The sequence below is a fragment of the Penicillium maclennaniae genome, assembly GCF_028827695.1.
Source record: "Penicillium maclennaniae strain IBT 15551 chromosome Unknown utg000004l:1.0-3007600.0:1.0-3009580.0, whole genome shotgun sequence".
NCBI classification, from domain to species: Eukaryota; Fungi; Ascomycota; class Eurotiomycetes; order Eurotiales; family Aspergillaceae; genus Penicillium; species Penicillium maclennaniae.
The window spans coordinates 1,895,451-1,915,697 of NW_026623216.1; the positions used below are offsets into that span (position 1 = coordinate 1,895,451).

Genomic DNA, 20,247 nt, shown 5'->3' on the forward strand with positions numbered 1-20,247 from the left:
TTCCTGACTCCCGGCACTGCAGGGGACTACTCGCCGCAGGAGGCGATTTGCTGTACTGTGAGACATAAGACGATGCTTATTCCTGAGGAATCTCTTAGCGGCTGATCGTGCAGTAGCCGAGTGGAGTCGATCGTATTTAGCTCACCGTGCAGCATGCATCGGCAACTCCCGCCCCATACCCTGCTTACCCTCTACTTCGTGGACCACAAATTAACGGTCGCTGTCAGACTTAGTGGAGTCAGGCGAAAGGAAGATGAAAGCCCCACCAGGATGGGTGGGGACAGGAGACGAGTGCGGCTACCATTGTCAGCACTAGAACAGTATATCACCAACCCGCAACAGCCCCATGGCTCATCTCCCATTTAACCGGCATACCTCTTGGCATAGGTGTAATTCTCCGTGGTCCGATATGCTAGCTCGTTTGCTGCGTCGACCCCGACCTTTCGGCCCCCAACATGGGGGCCGTTGCTCTGCCGCTTCTCTCAGCTTACACCGATCCCGCACACAAATCAATCGCGCGGTCATCACGCGACTGCTTCGTCTCATTGACTCGAAGCAGCAGATTCAGCACTATCTTGACGAGTTTCACCCGTCCCAGGGCGACTCTTTGGCCGTGATCGCTCTAGGGCCAAACGCGCTCTCGTCGCCGGGCTCCACTACTCAGGCACAGCTTGAGCAACTCGCCGACTCGCTGGCTTTTCTACGGCGCGTCGGCCTGTTCCCGATTGTCGTACATGGTGAGCTGAATCTGGATCTGGGTTTTGCATCAAATCCCAGACTGGAGAGACTAGCCAATCCGTTAAATCGTTTACAACGCATCCGAACAGTAAACCAGCAGCTCAGCGCCCTTTTCGAGGGCCGCGATGTCGAAACACGACCTATTCCGTCCGGTATCTTTACGGCTGTCGCGGAAACCGACTGCACAAAGTCTTCCCATACAGGCAGCGTGACAGATATTGTTTCCCAGGGCATTGAGTCCGCTGTTCGTGCCAGATCCATACCGGTCGTGGCGGCGCTGGGCACTTCTTCCGCAGACTCTCGCACGTATGTGCTGGATCCGCATCATGCCGCCGTGCATCTAGCGCGAGTGCTACAGCCGTTGCGCAGTATTTTCCTATATCCCAACACCCAGCCCTCATTGTTGCCGCCAGGCCCCGACGCGTCGACTGCGCTGCAAACTCTCGCTCGCGAACTCGGCCCTGAAGCCAGTATCATGCTGGGTCCGGCCACAGCCTTGAGCAATGTCATTTTTCCCGATCCTACGCTCTGGACAATGCTGCGTCATCCGCGGACCGTCCAGACTGCCAATTGCCTTCAGCAGTTCCCTTCTGAAGAGGCCCTCTGTACGGCCCTCCAGCGCCACCTGACCCATAGTCCGGGCATTGACATCGATGCGGTCCTGTCGCAGCTCGAATCCAGAGAATTCGCTGCCTACTTTGACCATGACCCAACTTCGCCATCACCGGAACAGACAATTCATAACCTCGCGCTCGTCTTTCCGCGAGCATCCTTTCCCTGGCGTTCTCCCCCTACCTTGCTATCCGGTCGTCAGGAGGGCTGGGCTTCGAGCTCCACCACCGCGTCTGTTGAGGAAAGCCATCTCGACGGAAGCATCTTCGAGCTCACCCTCTTTTCTATTTCTCAACCAGATTGGCGCAATGGCGTGGCTGAGAAATTTTGGAATCGCATTCGCGCAGATCACGTCTCACTCTGGGGCTCCCTGGCAGAGAGCGATCCGAGTCTATCGTGGTGGCTTAATCGCTCCTCTGGATCTCTCAAGCGGCGGCCGGAAGAGAGAGTATACTTGTGGCACGGGGTAGTCACTTAAACCGATCGACAGCGACCAATTTACATCTCTGTGGAACTCTGGATGATTTGAAGGGTCGAGGGAACGAGGTGGAGACATAGAGTCAGCCGGCCTGCACACCGTTAGTCAGCCTGCTGCATTCCTCTCGACCTATCAGGAGGCGGTGGACGGGTGGAGAAAGGTACTTTGGGTATTTAGCGTCGGGGCCGGCCCGAAGTTCCACACCATCCGTTCCAAGAATTTATTCTCAGGCATTACTGAAGGGTACCTAGACAACCCCGGCCAGATTGGCCGGTGTGTGTCGCACTCGCTGAACTGGATGTATGTGAAATACTCCCTCGCATTAGATCGAATTGAGGTTCACTTGGACATTTATTTTCAATCATAACGCCAAAATAAACAGGTCGGCGGTGGGCCCATGGTGAAGTAATATATATTTTGAATGTCTGAATACTTATAGAATAAATGCAACTTTGAGCACCTACTGGCATTTCATTAGGTATTACATTGGAGAAAGACACAATCCTTAGGTCACACGCTCGTCGCCCTTACATTCAAGTGGGCATTGTGCGCCACCAATAATTTTACTATCATGACATGCCCATTTTCGCTTGCCAGATGCAGTGGTGTGGCCCCGCATCGGTCCTGAGCATTCACATCAATGAATTTGGATGCCAGTAGCAACCGTACAATCCCAAGGTGGCCCTGCTGAGCAGCAATATGTAGCGGTGTCTGGCCGTTCGCGTTCTGAATGTTGACATCCGCGCCGCATGAGAGTAGCAGATGAACGATGCGCTCGTGAGCCGGACAGCAGAGGAGACTGTGGTCCGGTCGCTCGGACATGGAGCTGGAAGGGTGTGATTGTGATTGCGAAGACGGGTTAGGAGAATCAAATTGGGTCGGTGGTGGGCAGGGGCAAAGATATGATGGGAGTGTGGCATCAGATGAAGTGGACATTGGGCATCCTTCCTGCAAGGGGTCAGTACTTTGTCACGTCTTTGGTGCCCTAGTAAGATGGAATAGGGCAGAAAGATAGAAGCAGACCACTGTATGGAAGAGCAGACGAGAGAACAGATAGAAGAGTAACACGGGCGGGGATGGAGGGAGGAGAAAACGGTCTCATAAACATACAAGGGAGAAAGTCTTCAAGTGGGAGCAGGGATCGTCCTGCGGTGCTCCGAACAGGGTCATGTATAGCTCGGGCTCGGGCAGGGAGCTATCAGTGCTGCCTTCCCAGCCTGCAGAACTAGCCGGGTCTTCATGGTGCCACTGGGAGAAGGACAGCAGACATTCACTCTCGGTTTGCATCCCGCCGCTACTATGCTCATGAGAGCTCTTAATTTGGAGAGAGGGGGCTGGTAATGGGATTTGAAAATAGTATCCTATCGGTTCAGTAAAAGCACCGATAATCCCCGGGTGTTATATCTGATCGACCGATCAGAACTGGCCGTGTGCACTGAGCGAAACGTGGTCTGTCAGTATGATGGTTATAAATGGCTATGTGTATCGTGAAGAGAGATTGATGAGGTAAGAATAATGAGAAAGTGTCTAGTTCTTGGAGTACGCTGCTGCTTCCATTCCATTCATTCCGACTGTTACTAAAAGGTACACTTGGCTCACTCCAGGACTTGTTTCTAGAAGATCGAAAGGAACATCATCAAGTTCGGAATCCTCCACGGGTGGCAGGGGCCATATTTCAATTTCTCGGGGTTCTGGTGCTCATCCTGCATGATGTTGCACTGGATGGGGCGGGAAAATTGTGGATGCTGTAGTCATCGCGGCTATGAGTATGCAACGTAAGACACAAGAACCTGCACGTAGGGGATTTCCTCCGGGATCGTTTCCGGTGGCTGGAATCGAGACTTGATTACTGCCCAAGACCGGTGGATACTCAGAAAGCCCTATACCGCATGAGTCTGATGTAGCTACGCGCGGTATTGATCGCCAGATAGAGAGTGTAATCGCACAACTCGTTGCTTAGATACTTTATCGCTTCAGCCCCTCGCTTTTGCCAGTGAATTCTTTCTTTTTTTTTTACTACCAATTGTCGATTGATTCACATTGCCTTTTCATTATAACGATGGCGTTCCCTCCTGCCCCTGCGCCTGATGTCGGTAAGTGACCCTATCCGTTTACGTGCTTCGGTCTCCTCTCTACTAAGCATTAACGTGAGGAAACTAGAATGGACTAAGTTGGGACTGGCCGTGACCGACATGGGTGGGTGCCAAATTTGAGATATTTACCTGACTCTTTCGGCTGTCTGGACATCAGTCACCGGTAATGCCTCTAATGATGTAGCTGACAGTGTTATTACTCTTCAGTCAATGGCCACATAGAATCTACCTATTCGGTCGAAGGGGGCGAGTGGACGACGCCTAAGTTCGTCACTGATCCATATCTACGTATTCATGGACTGGCACCAGCCCTGAATTATGGGCAGCAGGTCTATGAGGGCCTAAAAGGTACGCAACATGCGGGGTGGGGGGAATGACCTAGCTCTCTCCCATCCTGTATCTCCTATCCCCTCAAGCATCAGTACCGCCTCCTTGATGGTGGGCTCTATTGATAGCCAGACAAATTGCCCGTTGTCTCCACAGTGTTCAGAGTGATTGAGTTGACATTCTTATCCTCAACCAGCCTATCGCACAAGTAGCGGCAAGATCCAAATCTTCCGCCCACACTTCCATGCCGCGCGCATGCAGCATTCGGCCGACGTCGTGTCCATCCCACCCGTACCAATCGAGCACTTCATCGCCGCTGTCAATGCAGCCGTTGCTCACAACGCTGAGTGGGTTCCTCCTCACTCCAGTGGTGCAGCTTTGTATATCCGGCCTGTGTTGTTCGGATCTCGCGGTCACTTGGCCCTCACACCACCTACAGAGTATATGTTGTGCGTTTATGTCCAGCCCTTCAGTAGTTACCACGGAATTTCGCCGCTCCCGGCTGTGATTATGGAAGACTTCGACCGTGCAGCCCCAAAGGGTACCGGCCATGCCAAGATCGGGGGTAATTATGCGCCCGTGATGAAGTGGTCAGAAAAGGCGACGAAAGCGGGATTCCCAATGACGTTGCATTTGGACAGCAAGTCTGGGGAGGATATTGATGAATTCTCGACCTCCGGCTTCCTGGGTGTCCAAATCAAGAAGCAAGAAGGGGAGAAGCAGCAGGTGGTTTTGGTCGTGCCAAAGAGTGATAACATTATCAACAGCGTCACGTCGGATAGTCTGATGGCGATCGGAAAAGATTTGGGGTATCAAGTGGAGCATCGCACGGTTAGTTTGTCAACCTCCTCACTTGCCGCTAAATACAAGGCTGATGGTTAATCATGGATCAGGTCAAGTATGCGGAACTGTCGACTTTTAGTGAGGTCATGGCCGTGGGTACTGCCGCTTGTTTGGTCCCCATTCGCTCCATCACGCACCAGTCGCATGGGGACCAATTTGTCTACACGGGCGAGAAGACCACCGGTCCAGTCTGTCAGAAGTTATATGTAGAGCTGACGGGTACTCAGCGTGGCGATAGTGAGGATGGACGGGGATGGTGTTTTGAGGTGAAGCAGGTGCTGGATGGAGTGGATGGCTAGAAAACTTGAGATAGAGTTTTGTGGTTTTTGACAAACGAATTTAGTGAAAATGGTCAATTTAATCGGCACCCCCAACTTAGTGAATAGAAGAACAAGAAAAAGTGGAAGCTTGCATTGATAGCAGTCTGTTGTCCTCAAATTGGTTCCTCCCGCTCGAGGCCTGTGGACCGAATCCCACACCGCGTGGGTTAATTTCAGTTCAAGTGACCAAGGAGGGGTGGCCCAGGCTCCTGTTTATCCAATCAAAACAGCTACTTCATCGACATAATTCCAGTGCACACAAGACAAGAAGAGGTAGAGACCAGATCCGCCGTTATAGGGTGTTCTGCAATTCCTTCATCCGGTGGTTGTCAAAAAATACCAAGAGAAATGAAGTGTGCGTATGGGGCTGACTTCTCAGCTTTCAAGGCACGACGGACTAAACATACAAATGTAGCGAAAATAAGGAGCGAAAGTAGTCTATTCTTCTTCTATCACGATACAGTCCCTTTTGTATCCCTCAATTTGTCTTTTTGCCGACTGACATAGCTTACTGGCGTACGCGGAGTTGCACAATTGGTCCATTCTTCGCCGCCGTGACATGATCATGAAGTTGGTACTCCTTTTGATGGTGCCGTCCGATTCCCTGAGAGACTGAACCACCACCCACCTCTTCGGTGCCAGATGCAAGACGGAAGTCATATTTGGACAACAGGTAGGCCATGGTGAGAGTCAATTCAGTCAGGGCTAGTCCCTTGCCCAAGCAACTGCGAGGCCCAATCGAGAAGGGTGTATATGCAGAGCGGGCGAGTTGAACTTTCTCGGGCTCATCCAGCCAGCGATCAGGGCGGTACTCGAATGGCTCTGGGAAGTACTTGGCATTATGATGGATGGCATAAATGCAGGTACCCACATCGTAGCCGCGAAGAATGACGTGCCCGTCGATCACGACACCGTCCTGGATGACCTCCCGCCACAAGGAGCTGCCGGCCGGAGGAGACATACGGAGGCTCTCATCGATACAAGCTCGGAGGTAGACACAGTTGGAGAGGTTGGGTCCAAGAGTGACATCATTGGGGCCGGCAAAGACAGAGCGAATCTCGTTCTTGACTTTTTCGTAGACTTCAGGGTAGCGGCAGAGGTAGAAGAAGGTGGATGCGATTGCAGTGGAAGAGGTATCGGATCCTATTTTTTCAGATGAGTGCACTGACCAGAAGGACAATAGATATGGGCATGGGAGCTATATACCGGCGACAATCAGGGTGGTACTCTCCGCTCCAATCTCAGCCGGGGTGAACCCTTGTTTTGTCTCCGGGTCCACCGCATCGAGCAGGAACGAAAACACATCTTTTCGCTTCAAGGGTTTGGCTGACATGCGCTTCTTGAGCAGCTGGTTGACGAAGCGGATGAAATAGTTACGGCCGACAATGGCCTGAGGAAAGAGTTTGCGGTCGAGGCGGCGCGTAGCTAATTCGCCCGCTTGCAAGAGAACTCCCGTACGCACGTTAGAATCTTCAATGGACTGGATAATATCACGGTTTTCGGAGCTGCCGATGAGATCGAAAGTTTCTCCGAAAATGATGCTCGACATGATATCGAAGGTCAGGTAGTTTGCTAACGATTATTAGCGTGCTGCAATCAATTACTCCATGCGATCAAGAAAGAAAGACGTACACCACTTGGCCATGTTCTGCGGATATGACCATTCGCCTGCAGGAGTGTCCTGAACCAGTTTGTCACAGAATGCGCGCACCAGGTTCATGATTGTATCCTCGAATCCACGAAGTGCATTGTCTCCAAACCCTTGGCCAATGGTGCGGCGTTTGCGACCGTGTTGTTTCTTGTCAGTGAGGGTGAGGGTGTTGGGAGCTCGGTGGACCATGGCCCCATAGACGGTCGACTTCTGAAACTGCTTGCTAAAGGCGTAGATATCTACAGCATAACATACAGTGAGCGAGTTGGAAGGGGTAAGAAAGGAAGCATACATCACCTACCCTTCAACCCGGTGTTGGTATTAAAAGAGGATACGATTGGGTGCGTATCGAACGACGTCACCTGTCGCAGAGCATATCAGCATGAAACTGGCGCAGGCCTTGCAACGTATTCTACACACCATATTTCTCATGACAGCGCAACATGTCCACGTGTAGATCGCCCTTCCAAGCAAAGTATCCGCCATAGAGATTTGTAACCTTTGCCAGAACAGGCCCAGGGAACTTTGCCAAAGGATGGAACCATATGCGGTAGACAATAATGGCCAATACCTTGAGTATTGAGCAGTTAGCATGCAACTCTGCTAAAGACAGGCAGGCATATAGGTACGAGGGCTCACGTAGGCTAAAAAGGTAAGAGGAACTATCTTGACCAAAGCCAGGACAGGAAACTCCGCTAGTCGATTGATTGCCTCCATCATGAATCATGAATGATCACCAGAATAATGGAAGATGAATGCGGGCTGTCATTATAGAAAAAAAACATCAAATGGTGCTAGACCCAGACACGGAAAACAGCAGAAATACTTCGATAGCGAGTGGCCCTACTCCATTTGGATTGATTGAACCACGCCCCAACGACTTTGGAAGCGATACCAGAGTTGTCTGACATCAAATCAGCTTCGTATTAGCCTACTATTCTATGCATCTGTGTCGCCGTTGCCGATGGTTTCCGACCCAAGGATTTACTAGACGCACCAACACAGTTAGCGCAAATTCTTACTTAGTTCCGCCTGTAAGCCTTCGCCCCCACCAAATCATGTCGGGTCATCATGTAGGGTGAGCAGCTAGTGTCATACCTCGTTATTCCGATCCAGGTCCGACCACATGGCTTGATTCCTGGTAGCTGACCACGTGGTAGCCCTTGCATAATGTTCCGGCGGCGGCGGAACGTTATGGAACAAGATCAGACTCGTGGCAAAAGGATCGAGCCAGGAGACATATAGATCGATCTTGATAGTCAATCTTCTGCGCACTTGATATATCCTAGCGGATGAGTGTGGATGACACTGCTGAGGACTCGTAATGTCACCCATCACAGTGCAACCCCAAGTTGAGCGACAATTGGCATATCTGCTCCTCGTTGAGTTGCTAGCGTAAGTGATTTTCAATTTTTTTTTTTGCAATATCCCGTCACAGTTTCAAATCGCTGATCACAAAGGTGCACACTATAGACATCAATTTGCGTCCCCAGTCCAATGGTAAGCCACTGTCACTTCGAAAGCCGTACAATGACCAAGTACACGAACTTATTTTTGCTCGATAGGATTGCCACGCAAGATGTTTTTCTCAAGGAATATAACGTTGAACGCTTTATCGAAATCGGGCCAGCAGACGTCCTCACAGGCATGCTCAAGAAAACCGTAGCTTTATACTTCAAATCCCATGATGCCGCCCGCCACATGAAGCGACGATTTCTCTCGTACGCGCAGAACGCACCAGAAATCCAATATCTTCTGGAAGCAGCTCCAGTGGCAGCAGCAGAAAGCAAAAAAAGCACCGGAGTATCTGCTACGTTACCTACCACCCAAGCGGCCACGGCTGCCGCAGCGACCGTGACAGTTCACCCAACAACGGCTCCATCTGAAGTTCAGGCGGATATAACCGCCTCAGCGCAGGTCACTAATGCCGCGCCCATCCCGGACACTCCGGTAGATGCAAAGGATATCCTGGTGGCTATTATTGCCAGCAAGTTGCGAAAGAACTATGGCGAATTGGACACGCAGCAAACGATCAAGGCTTTAGCCAACGGTATCTTGTCCTCCCAGCGTTTCAAGGCCCAAAGAGTGGTACTAATTCTTCTCTAGGTCGATCAACAATGGAAAATGAGATTGTGGGAGATCTTGATGCCGAGTTCGGTTCGCTTCCCGAGAAACCAGAGGAAATGCCACTCGACCAGCTGGCCGGTCTGCTGCAATCGGCAGCGGCATTCTCTGGGCGGCTACACAAAGTCTCCACGGGCCTGGTGTCTAAGGTTTTTGCACAGAAGCTTCCTGCTGGCTTTTCCAGTGCGGATGTTCGTGATTATTTACAATCTCGATGGGGTCTGAGCTCAGGTCGTCAGGATCCAATCTTCTTGCGAGCAAGCACGTCACAGACTTCATCCAGATTGGTCGACTCGAAAGAGGCACAATCATTTTTCGATGATATTGTGCGCCAATATGGGACTGATCACGGACTGGATTTCTCGGCGTCTGCTCAAACCGCGACGGCCAATGTTATAGTCTCAGCCCCAGTGGACAGTGCAGCCCTCGGAGCCGTGGTGAAGGGCCAAGACAAACTCAAGAAGTCACTGATGGAACTGTATGCACGGCTGCTAGGGAAAGACCTGAGACATGATGCCCAAGAAGCATTGAAGGCACAACTGGCAACAGCAGAGCTGCAAAGCCAATTGGACGGCATCGCGGCCGAGGTGGGAGATTTCTTCCTCTCCGGTATTCGTCCTCTTTGGGCCGCCCCAAAGCTCCGTATTTTCCACTCGAGCTGGAACTGGGTCTTGCAAGACACCCTGGACATCTTTCATCGGATCCTGCGTGGTGAATTCTCCGATGCCGAGTTCGCCAAATATAGTAACGCCATCGCCAACCGATCCAGCCCACGTCTAGTGCGCATGATGACCTACCTGGCCGGCAGTCACTCCATGCTCTGGGGTTCACGCTCTTCTGAGGCCAAGGCCATTGTGCATCGCCTGTTGGAACGGTGTGAGACGACTCATATCCCTCGATTTGAGCCATTGGCCGCCAATCACGATGCGTTCATCAAGGGTCCCAGTACCGATGTGGATGAAAAGGGCAACATCAAGTACAGCGAAGTCCCTCGTGGCGAGGCCCCAATATTTGCACCGATCACAATTGCGACTCGTGGCCAGTCATCTTGGCGGACCAACCAGTCATTAACCACACTATACCGCGACGAAGTCCAATCGTCTTGGAGCGAAGGGGTAACCTTTGTTAACAAGTACGTCTTGATGACAGGAGTGAGTATGGGGTCAATTAATGCCGAGGTTCTGAAAGGGCTTTTGAGTGGCGGTGCCAAAGTGGTCGTCACTACCAGTAGCTATTCATCGTCCACCACCCGCTTCTACCAGAACCTCTATGTCGAGTATGGTGCCAAAGGCTCTGAGCTTATTATTGCTCCCTTCAATCAGGGCAGTCAACAAGACCTTGACGGCCTTGTAGAGCACATTTTCTCAGATGCAGGACTAGGGTGGGATCTGGACCATGTCATTCCTTTCGCCGCCATCTCAGAGTCTGGACGAGAGATCGACAACATCGATTCACGCTCCGAACTCGCCCATCGGATTATGCTCACCAACACACTACGTCTGCTGGGTGCTATCAAGAAACAAAAGCAAGCCCGCGGGTATCGCACGCGACCCACCCAAGTCATTTTACCATTGTCCCCCAATCACGGTGCATTCGGCAATGATGGCTTGTATGGCGAGTCCAAGCTTGCGCTCGAGTCGCTATTCGAGAAGTGGCACTCGGAGAGCTGGTCCACTTATCTGTCCATCTGTGGCGCGGTGATCGGATGGACTCGCGGCACAGGGCTCATGGCGGATAACAACATCGTTGCCGCGGGCATCGAACGCCACGGCGTGCAAACCTTCTCGACAGCGGAGATGGCAGCCTACATTCTGGTGCTGTTGACCCGCAAGCTGGCGAGTCAATGCAACATTCAGCCACTGTATGCCGATCTCACCGGGGGGGCTGAACACCATCCCAAATCTCCGAGCCACGCTGGATCGAGTCCGCCGGGACATCTTCGATCAAAGCGCACTTCGCGCTAGCCTGACTCGAGAAAAGGAGGCCGAAGAAAAGCTTGCCGTTCTCGGTTCCCAGGTCAAAGAGGAGAAGACAGCTCGGCCCTGTCTTGCAAACATTCCATTCACATTCCCGAAGCTACCTGACGAGACGGCTGAAGTTCAACTCTTACGGGAAAGTCTGCTTAATATGGCGAATCTCGATCGAGTCGTGGTAGTGACTGGCTTCTCCGAGGTAGGGCCTTTCGGCAACTCTCGCACCAGGTGGCAGATGGAGGCTACCGGACGCTTCTCGCTAGAAGGCTGCGTTGAAATGGCTTGGATGATGGGCCTGATCACGCACTATAACGGCCAATTAGACGGCAAAGACTACACCGGGTGGGTCGACGCGAAGACTCAAAAGGCTGTCCAGGATCTTGACATCAAGGCTCGCTATGAAGAGCATATCCTAGCCCATACAGGAATCAGACTGGTGGAACCAGACACAGATTCGTATGAGAAAGGGAAAAGACAAGTATTGCAAGAGATTGTCCTCGAAGAAGACCTACCACCTTTCGAGGTCTCCCTTGAAGTGGCGCAACAGCTTCTTAATGAGCACGGCGAGAAATATGTTGATTTCCTGCCGCAGGGAGAGCGGTGCGCTGTCAATTTGAAGAAAGGGGCCGTACTGATGATCCCCAAAGCCTTACAATATGACCATGCCGTGGGAAGTCAAGTCCCGACTGGCTGGGATGCACGCACTTATGGCATCCCGGACGACATTGTCACCCAAGTTGACCGTGGAACTCTCTTCACCTTGGTGAGCACAATCGAAGCGTTAATCGCGTCGGGAATCACCGAGCCTTATGAGCTATACCAATATATCCATGTCTCGGAATTTGGCAACTGTATTGGCTCTGGCATAGGAGGTATGCAGTCTCTGAAGAAAATGTTCCGGGGACGATATCTGGACAAAGATGTGCAGAAAGAGTATACTGCAGGAGACATTCATCAACACCACTGCGGCCTGGGTCAACATGCTGCTGATCTCTTCATCCGGACCCATTCGGACTGCGGTAGGTGCTTGTGCCACCTCGGTCGAATCTTTGGAGACCGGATATGAAACGATCATGACCGGTCGGGCGAAAATCTGTCTAGTCGGAGGCTATGATGATCTCGACCGACCTGTGGCGGAAGAATTTGCAAATATGAAAGCAATTACGGATGCGGCTGCTGAGGCAAAGAAGGGCAGACTTCCCCAAGAGATGTCGCGACCCTCGGCGGAGAGCCGGAGCGGGTTCGTTGAGTCACAGGGAAGCGGCGTCGAAGTGATTACATCTGCGCGACTGGCGCTGGATCTTGGCTTGCCTATCCAGGGCGTCATTGCTTGGGTGGGCACCGCCAGTGATAAGGCCGGGCGTTCGGTGCCCGCTCCAGGACAGGGCATTTTGACCAATGCCCGTGAACAGGCCAAAAGTCGGTACCCATCGCCATTGCTAGATGTGAAATATCGCAAGCGTCGCCTAGAGGCACGATTTTCTCAGATTCAGGAGTCTATCGACTTGGAAGTCCAGAGTATGAAAGACCAGCTGGCCGGCGAGGATGGCACGATTCCCGAGATTCACCGGGAGGAATACGAGCACCATCTTCAATTCGTCAAGCAAGATGCCGAGCGCCAGCGCAAGGAAGCCTTGGATACGTTCGGAAATGATTTTTGGAAGAACCAGACTTCCATCTCGCCCATTCGAGGTGCTCTGGCGGTCTTTGGTCTCGGCATAGGTGTGTCTTCGTTTTCCCTACTTGACCGACTTTCATTTGACTAAACTCCTTCTCAGATGATCTAGACTTCGTCACCCTTCACGGTACTAGCACAGTGATGAACGACAAAAACGAGGCTTCCGTTCTGGAAGCCCAAATGAAACACCTCGGTCGCACATCGGGCAATCCGCTCTTCGCCATCTCACAGAAATATCTTACAGGACACCCCAAGGGTGCTGCCGGGCATGGATGCTAAACGGCGGTCTACAAGTGCTCGACAGCGGCCTCATCCCCGGCAACCGCAATCTCGACAGCGTGGACGGCAATTTAGAGAAAAACGAGTATATCGTTTATCCCAATCGAAGCATCCAGACCTGCGGCCTCAAGGCTTTCTCTCTCACCTCGTTTGGCTTCGGACAGAAAGGCGCCCAGGCAATCGTGGTTCATCCACGGTACTTGTATGCCATGGTGGAGCAGGCTGAATTCGAAGAGTACCGGAAGAAACGCCAGACGCGCTATCGCAAAGCATTCCGCTTCTTCCACCATGGATTGGTGACAAACACCATGTTTGTACCGAAGACCAAAGCACCTTATCTGCCAGCGCAGCAAAATGCGGTGCTTTTGGATCCTACTGCCAGGGCGACAGCAAGTTTAGGGTCGACTGTGCAGTATTCTTTTAAATTGTAAATAACGTTTGACATGTCATCCTGCAGGACACTATGGAGTTAATGTGGTTGAAATAAATAATCTGGCTAAGTTTATAGAGCCAGTATAGCAATGCAAATTGATGAATTTTGATTGACGCTCCTGATGAAAGATAGGTACCCCTGACAACGCCAGGGTCCGGTTCAGTGTCATGCTAGCACCTAGATTACATTTGTCCAGATTTTCTGACCCCCGGCATGCCTCGCTTGTATCATCGTGTACCTTTGCCTAAAGATAATATACTGAGGCGAAGGCCAAAAAGCAAAATGGACATTCGGTCGAATGGCCAAGCACTTACATCATGTCCAAGCGCTTGCCATGATGATTGCAACAAGTCATTACCTTCTGACCATCGTGCTGTAGGGCTCTATAAGCTATCTCTGTAAATCGTCTTACGGCCTATTGAACCTGTAGATATAGTGCCTTAGGCAGTACATACGTATGTTAGCTCTAGTATGATTCCTTCCTAGTGCTTCTTACATAGGGGAAAAACTTGCCTTTCTCAGTATGGGCGCCATCTGAGATTCTATTTTTCTTCGTGCGGCTCTCTCTATATATGTAACCTAAAGTTATAGGTTATTTCTGTACTGCAGAACCGTTAGACCATGCAGAACACTTATTTCTGACCAGAATATATATTCCTCATCGAGATCAGACAAGCATTTAGGTGTCTTCGAGGAGTATACGCGTGTCTCGGTACCCAAAAGGAGACAATGTCGTCAGGTCATGATTATATTGAAGATGCAATATATGCATAGTGCTCGTAATGCCCTTATGTTACCATTTCTCGTCTCCTCACGTTCATTTACAGCACGGAATTTTCTACGTATTACCGACTTGAGGTGGCGAGATCAAGTCCAGTGCAGTACCAGACTCTTATTGTAAGGTAGATAGCCATTTTTTATCTATCATGTTTTTCTTTTTTCAAATCTTCTGTTTCCGCTCATGTATGTTATTATTTTTCAGAACCTGATAAACAAGGCTTCAGCCATGATCACCCACTCTAACCTCCAGTACGAGTTCCCCATTGGAAGCCTACTTAGAAATCAGAGCGCCTGAGAAACTCCAGTGACCTCAAAGGATCTTGATGCTGATTCGGAATGTCTTCCTATAGGTAGCTGAATAGGTAGTCTTGCACGAAAATTGAACACAAGAAACATAATAAAGGCTTATCTATCTAGACCGGCAGAGAGATAAAGAATGAGTTCAAAAGGCCAGTGGTGTTCGATTTGGAGCCCGTCCAGTGTCCCAGTAGAGCTCAGCAAATGCGCCCTTCTCCTCCAGAAGCACCCCCGGCGGGCCTTGTTCTTTAATATGCCCAGCTTCCATAACAATCACCTCGTCGAAGTCGACAATTGTTTCCAAGCGATGCGCGATCGCGATGACTGTATGCGAAGCAAAGTCTGTTCGAATGAGGGATTGGATGATCTCATCGGTTTGGGTATCGATGCTATGTTTAATTCGGTTAGTTGCTTGGGATGTATTTTCAACGTGGAACGACGTCATAACCCACCTGCTAGTTGCTTCATCGAGTATGAGGATTTTGCCCTCCTGGCACACCATAGAGCGTGCAAAACAGATGAGCTGTTTCTGCCCGGGCGAGAATGTCTCTGCTGTGATGGTTGCGTCAAGGCCACCAAGTGTCTCGACCACATCCCAAAGCTGGACTTTTTGCAGCGCTTGGATTAAGGTATCGTCTTCGAGAGTGGTTCCAGGATCAATGTTGAGGCGAACAGAGCAAGCGGGCAGCAAGAATGGCTCCTGAGGAATACAATTGAGCCGGGCGCGGAGCTGGTTGCGATGGAGGGTGGAGATGTCCAACCCATCGATAATAATGGCGCCGCTTGTCAGTTCAATAAGTCGAAAGAGTGAGGAGACAAGTGATGATTTGCCACTGGAGGGAAGAAGACGAATTGATTAGCTCGGAATTGACAAGCTCTAGCAAGAACGCCAGAATGGGACAATCATACCTCCCGGTGCGCCCGCAGATGCCGACTTTGGCGCCAGGCCGGATTGTGAGTGAGATGTGATCAAGAGCGTTGCTCGAGGAGTCTCTGTCCTCAAATATCAGCAGCTACCTCATTGGGAGGGGTTAGATTCCGTACCGATACGAGGCCACAACGTCTTTGAACTCAATGGCTCCCTGGTCGGGCCACGACACTGGGGGATCTATCGTTTCATGCTCCTGGTGCTCGGATTCGACGGTGCGCTCGAAGTGGCGGATACGCGACACGGCACCAATTGAGGTCTCCAGAACGGTCCATTGCATGATCAAGCCCTGCAGATTCTCCGTGAAGGTGACAATGTTCAGCAAAGCCACACCGAGGAAGCCGGCGCTGAGGTTGCCCCGCGTAGCGACAGCAATTCCCACCAGTACTATGGCAAAGCCGGCGACGCACAGTGCGATAACCAATTCCAGCCAGCGTTGGATGGCATAGAGTAGGTAAAATGGCTTTTGACTGGCGTTGACCAACTTGGCGTTCTGTTCGCGGTACTGAGCCTCCCAGTGGAAACTGCGAATGGTTACCAAGCCGTTAAGGGTGTCAAGGAAGTGCGAGATCAAAGGCGCTTTGGCTTCAATATCAAGATACCGCATCTGACGCGAGGTACGGAGATAGAACCGCTGAACGAAATAGAAAGCTAGCAAACAGGCCGGAATCGTCGCAGCGATGTAGCTGGTTGAGACACATACGACCACCATCTGAGCGACACAGGTGAAGAAGGTGAGAATGGTATTGAGGACGGCGAGAGGTAGCTCCATGTCGATCAACTGGAGGTCTTGACTGAATCTACAAGACGTGAGCAGGAGACAATGGCAACACGAGCAGGATACATTCTGCCGCGCAGAGTCTGGGGGCTTACCGGTTGACGGTTTGGCCGACATCGGTACCGTGAAAGAAAGACATCGGGGAACTGGTCGACGGAGTTAGTGACACCTTGACTGACTAGAATTAGGGAAGAAGGGCATACTCCAGAACATTCTTCAAAAGTCGGGCATGCATGGACTTGGCCGCGCGGGCAACTAAGTTGGACATCAGATGCCTAAAGAGATGTTAGCCTCAGCGTCCAGCATGACTACCCCATTATATTAGTGTAAAGGATGGGCCAAAACGAACCAGCAAGCCAGGACGAGCGTGGACACTGCCATCACTGCAATCCAGCCATAGACTCCAAGCCAGTATCCAAGCATCGAATTCGGATGTTTCAAATTCGACGCAGTCCACCACTCAACCCAGATGGCTAATCCAGTCAGCTCGATATTCATGGTATTTTGGATTCCAATGCGAGTTCGAGGAACACATACTAGGGAAGGTGATTCCCACCACATAGGAAGCAATGAGCAAGATGAAAATGAGGGACCTCCAAAATCCGAGAATCTGAATATAGTACCAGTAGATGGACATGTCACCGGTTCGCCGTCCATCCTGAGGCGGCGGCATTTCGAGATCGAGGGCGGCCAGGCTAAGTGGTCGGTGCATATTGGGGTCGGCAACTGCCGTGATCTCCAGATCATCTTCCACGGTCCGTCTGCTGCCCTCCGGTACCGACAAACTGTGGATATAGCTCTCCGGACGCACCATCAGCTCTTTGTAAGAGCCTTGTTCGACTATTGTGCCGGACTTGGAAAGGGCGATGATGTGATCGGCGGACGAGAGGCGGGAGACTGGCAGGGTAGTTTGATTAGCCCTCAATCCCATGCATTACGCAAAGTCATTCAACATACCGTTGTTGCTGGTCATTATTATAGTTGTTCCCGTCCGACGCAAGAGTCCACCAGAGGCCAGGAGGTTATTGAAGACGACATCCTCAGTCGTGCGATCGAGGCCGCTGAACACGTCGTCAAGGATCAATATCTCCGCGCGGGAGTACACGGCGCGTGCCAGGGCCTATACAGCCATCGTCGGTTTTGTCAGCGAGCTCTTATCATTTTTCTCCTTTAACAAAAATCCTCACCACACGTTGCTTCTGCCCCCCCACTGAGTGTGGTGGCCCCAGATCCCAGCAAGCCCTGATCGCGATTCGGCTGATTGCGAATATCATCGTCCAGCGCACATGCCTGTATCACTGTGTTGTACCAACTCAGATCAAAGAGAGACTCTCCTAAAATGTTCTCCTGCATGCTACGGTTGGTCAGCCAGGGCATTTGCGCACAATAAGCGATAGCTCTGGCCTTAACATGGAGCGTTCCGGTAGCAATCGGGGTCTCGCGCAGTAGCATGCGGGCGAACGTAGACTTGCCGCATCCGACAGGGCCGACAATCATGTTCAGGGTCCCATGCCGAATCTCGAATGAGGCTTCGTTGATAACATTCTGTTTGTTCTCTTCCCAACCGGTGCTGCGGCCGTGGGCGATAAAGTCCAGTCTTAGAAAAGAGTCGTAGCTACATAGAGCTTCACGAGTGGAGACGTCTGCCACTTTCTTTTCTTCTAATTCCGCGGCTATCATTGTAGACTGGGTTTCGGAGCTGACAGTTGAGGTGCTTTGAGGGCCATCATCGCCCCGGGCGGGAGACTGTAGGAAGAGGTTGATCCGTTTGATAGAGCCGACGGCTGTAGCAATGCCCGTCACGGCTTCGACTAGGTTAGAGATAGGGGTGGAGAGGAGTGTGAAGAGCGTTAGCGAGGTGAACGCTCGGGCAGGGGTAAGCGTTATGTCAGTCCGGCCCCGCGCGTTTAGTGAGTAGATCAGGAAGGCGGCCAGAGGGGAAATAGAGTAGTTACTATAAGCTAGGATATAGTCAGTACATAGTTGAATGGAAGGTTTAAATCGATATAGAACTTACCCACGGCGACTACTAAGATCAAAAGGCGGCGAAAGCGCTTGGACATTTTCACCTCATGAATACGCATAGTATGAATGATGTTGTAGAGTTTGTCTGTCAGACCGGCCATTCGGATACCCTTGACTGATCCCAGTACTTGTGCGGTAATATCTACGCGCTTCTCGATAGCCTCCAGCCATAATTTCTGACGCGGACCAGCCAAGGCGGAGATTAGGATGCACAGTAACATACACACTGAAGGATATGAGCCACAGATGCCACCAGACGGGGTAAAGAGACTCACCGATCACGACAACAATGGGAGCGATACCTGCAATGCCTAGCTGGCGCCAAAGTAGCCATAAGGCGATAGGAATCTCAACAATGCACGCCCAGACATCGTGAATATACCGCAGACCAGAAGAGATACGCTCAATATCCGCATTCATGAGCGTGACCGGGGCGTTGGATTCAATGTCACTGTCCTGCATGACAGTAATATGACGGAACATCATGTCGATCATGCTAGCCCGCATCATGGAAACCAACCGGTAGGCCTGATGCTGAGCCAGTGCCGTGGATACCTGCGCGGATCAGCCACCATTCTGGAGGGCCATAGGCCATATGTCACTACTTACCGCAATGCCGATATAGGTGAGAGCGAAAGCGCCGATCAAGCCATATCCTTGGCTCATAGTGTAAGACTCATCCGGCGCATCGACCCAAGTGATAGTGGCATCAACTAGAAACGGCTGGGCAAAGGTAAAGCCAATCTGCAAGGCTCGAGGCAGAATTCCCAGCAAGGAAGGTACGGCATAGTACCGCATTGACGCCCAGAGCAAACTATGTGGCTGATCCCAGTTGGAGCCTAGCAACGAGAGATTAGCGGAGGTTATTCGCCGTACGCAAGCAACAAATTTACCTTTTCTCCAGAGCGTCTCCAATCCATTGGGTCCAAGCCCTTTCGCACAGAACGCATCTTCCAGCTCTGGCAATTGCGCCACTGTCAAGTCCGTCCGGCTGCCCAGGAGCAAGAGAGGGTTAATCCATGTAAAGAAGCTCAGACCCAGCACACCCGTAGCGGTCTCCGGGGGAGGATTTTGGTAGGCACTTTTTAGAATTGAGGTCTTTGGAATCGACTCGATGACGAGTGCAGCCACGCGGAGGCAGAGATTGACGGTGTAAAGGGCGGGAACAGCACGATTTGTCTCGACAAAGTACAGGGTGCGAACTTCGGCCAAGGAAAGTAGTGATGACAGAAACAGATACCCGCTGTTGATGGTAGACGGTCTTATGGCGCGTGAATGTTCATACTGAGAAAGAACCCCTAGCACGATGTAGGCCAGCAACGTCACCACAGCAGTGCCGATCGTGGCGCGAGTGGTTGTGGCCAAGGGGGAAGCCCAGAGACCGATGAGGATCACTTGGATAACGGCCAGGAGAGTATATACAACCTATGAACCCGGTCAATGAGGTTTCCAATAGGGGTTATCCGGGTTAAGTTAGGATATTTGTCATTTGGCGTTGGTCCCTTTGACGTGGTAGGATTTGACTGACCAGCTTTGCAATGCCATAGTAACCACCTTTGGTTTTGACACTCTCTCGACGGAGAGAAAGAATCCGTGGGAGGGCCCAGAGGAGAAAGAACAGCGTCACCGGCAGGGTCAAAATGACGGATTCGAAGTACCAGGTGAAATCGAAGCCGGAGGCACAAAGATCACTGACTAATGGTCCGAAGCGATCCTCGACATCAATAGAGCAAACTGTCGTCCGGGGACGAAGCCATCGTGATGCCATGACAAAGTTCGTATGCAAAGCACAAACGGCGTGGATGGAGATTGTCGATCTCTCCCCTTCACCTCTTACACATTTCCCTCCTCGCCCGGTGGAGGAATAGACCGATTCAAGACAAGTAGCCG

The 20,247-nt window shown here is 51.4% G+C and overlaps 6 protein-coding genes across 6 annotated transcripts; 3 read left to right on the top strand and 3 right to left on the bottom strand.

Moving 5' to 3' along the window:
* Nucleotides 1–409: 409 nt before the first annotated feature.
* N7477_004859 (Aspartate/glutamate/uridylate kinase) lies at nucleotides 410–1,828 on the top strand (the record flags this gene model as incomplete). The annotated part of the gene is made up of 1 exon (XM_056966522.1): nucleotides 410–1,828. The coding sequence occupies one exon, from the start codon at nucleotides 410–412 to the stop codon at nucleotides 1,826–1,828; it is 1,419 nt and encodes a 472-aa protein (XP_056823303.1).
* A 510-nt stretch (nucleotides 1,829–2,338) lies between these two features.
* On the bottom strand, nucleotides 2,339–3,115 carry N7477_004860 (ankyrin repeat domain-containing protein; the record flags this gene model as incomplete). Its single annotated transcript, XM_056966523.1, has 2 exons — nucleotides 2,339–2,776; nucleotides 2,939–3,115. The coding sequence occupies 2 exons, from the start codon at nucleotides 3,113–3,115 to the stop codon at nucleotides 2,339–2,341; spliced, it is 615 nt and encodes a 204-aa protein (XP_056823304.1).
* A 772-nt stretch (nucleotides 3,116–3,887) lies between these two features.
* On the top strand, nucleotides 3,888–5,390 carry N7477_004861 (Branched-chain amino acid aminotransferase II; the record flags this gene model as incomplete). Its single annotated transcript, XM_056966524.1, has 5 exons — nucleotides 3,888–3,921; nucleotides 3,989–4,024; nucleotides 4,129–4,269; nucleotides 4,445–5,079; nucleotides 5,142–5,390. The coding sequence occupies 5 exons, from the start codon at nucleotides 3,888–3,890 to the stop codon at nucleotides 5,388–5,390; spliced, it is 1,095 nt and encodes a 364-aa protein (XP_056823305.1).
* Nucleotides 5,391–5,919: 529 nt separating this feature from the next.
* Nucleotides 5,920–7,779, bottom strand: N7477_004862 (cytochrome P450; the record flags this gene model as incomplete). Its single annotated transcript, XM_056966525.1, has 6 exons — nucleotides 5,920–6,554; nucleotides 6,618–6,983; nucleotides 7,044–7,301; nucleotides 7,364–7,424; nucleotides 7,481–7,633; nucleotides 7,702–7,779. The coding sequence occupies 6 exons, from the start codon at nucleotides 7,777–7,779 to the stop codon at nucleotides 5,920–5,922; spliced, it is 1,551 nt and encodes a 516-aa protein (XP_056823306.1).
* An 813-nt stretch (nucleotides 7,780–8,592) lies between these two features.
* On the top strand, nucleotides 8,593–13,547 carry N7477_004863 (Acyl transferase/acyl hydrolase/lysophospholipase; the record flags this gene model as incomplete). Its single annotated transcript, XM_056966526.1, has 6 exons — nucleotides 8,593–9,112; nucleotides 9,169–11,047; nucleotides 11,151–12,178; nucleotides 12,261–12,881; nucleotides 12,938–13,093; nucleotides 13,132–13,547. The coding sequence occupies 6 exons, from the start codon at nucleotides 8,593–8,595 to the stop codon at nucleotides 13,545–13,547; spliced, it is 4,620 nt and encodes a 1,539-aa protein (XP_056823307.1).
* Nucleotides 13,548–14,771: 1,224 nt separating this feature from the next.
* N7477_004864 (ABC transporter integral membrane type 1) lies at nucleotides 14,772–20,125 on the bottom strand (the record flags this gene model as incomplete). The annotated part of the gene is made up of 15 exons (XM_056966527.1): nucleotides 14,772–15,015; nucleotides 15,079–15,459; nucleotides 15,536–15,619; nucleotides 15,671–16,354; nucleotides 16,428–16,478; nucleotides 16,536–16,607; nucleotides 16,682–16,805; nucleotides 16,870–17,229; nucleotides 17,290–17,452; nucleotides 17,520–17,542; nucleotides 17,646–18,293; nucleotides 18,350–18,583; nucleotides 18,633–18,912; nucleotides 18,967–19,782; nucleotides 19,886–20,125. The coding sequence occupies 15 exons, from the start codon at nucleotides 20,123–20,125 to the stop codon at nucleotides 14,772–14,774; spliced, it is 4,404 nt and encodes a 1,467-aa protein (XP_056823308.1).
* Nucleotides 20,126–20,247: the final 122 nt, after the last annotated feature.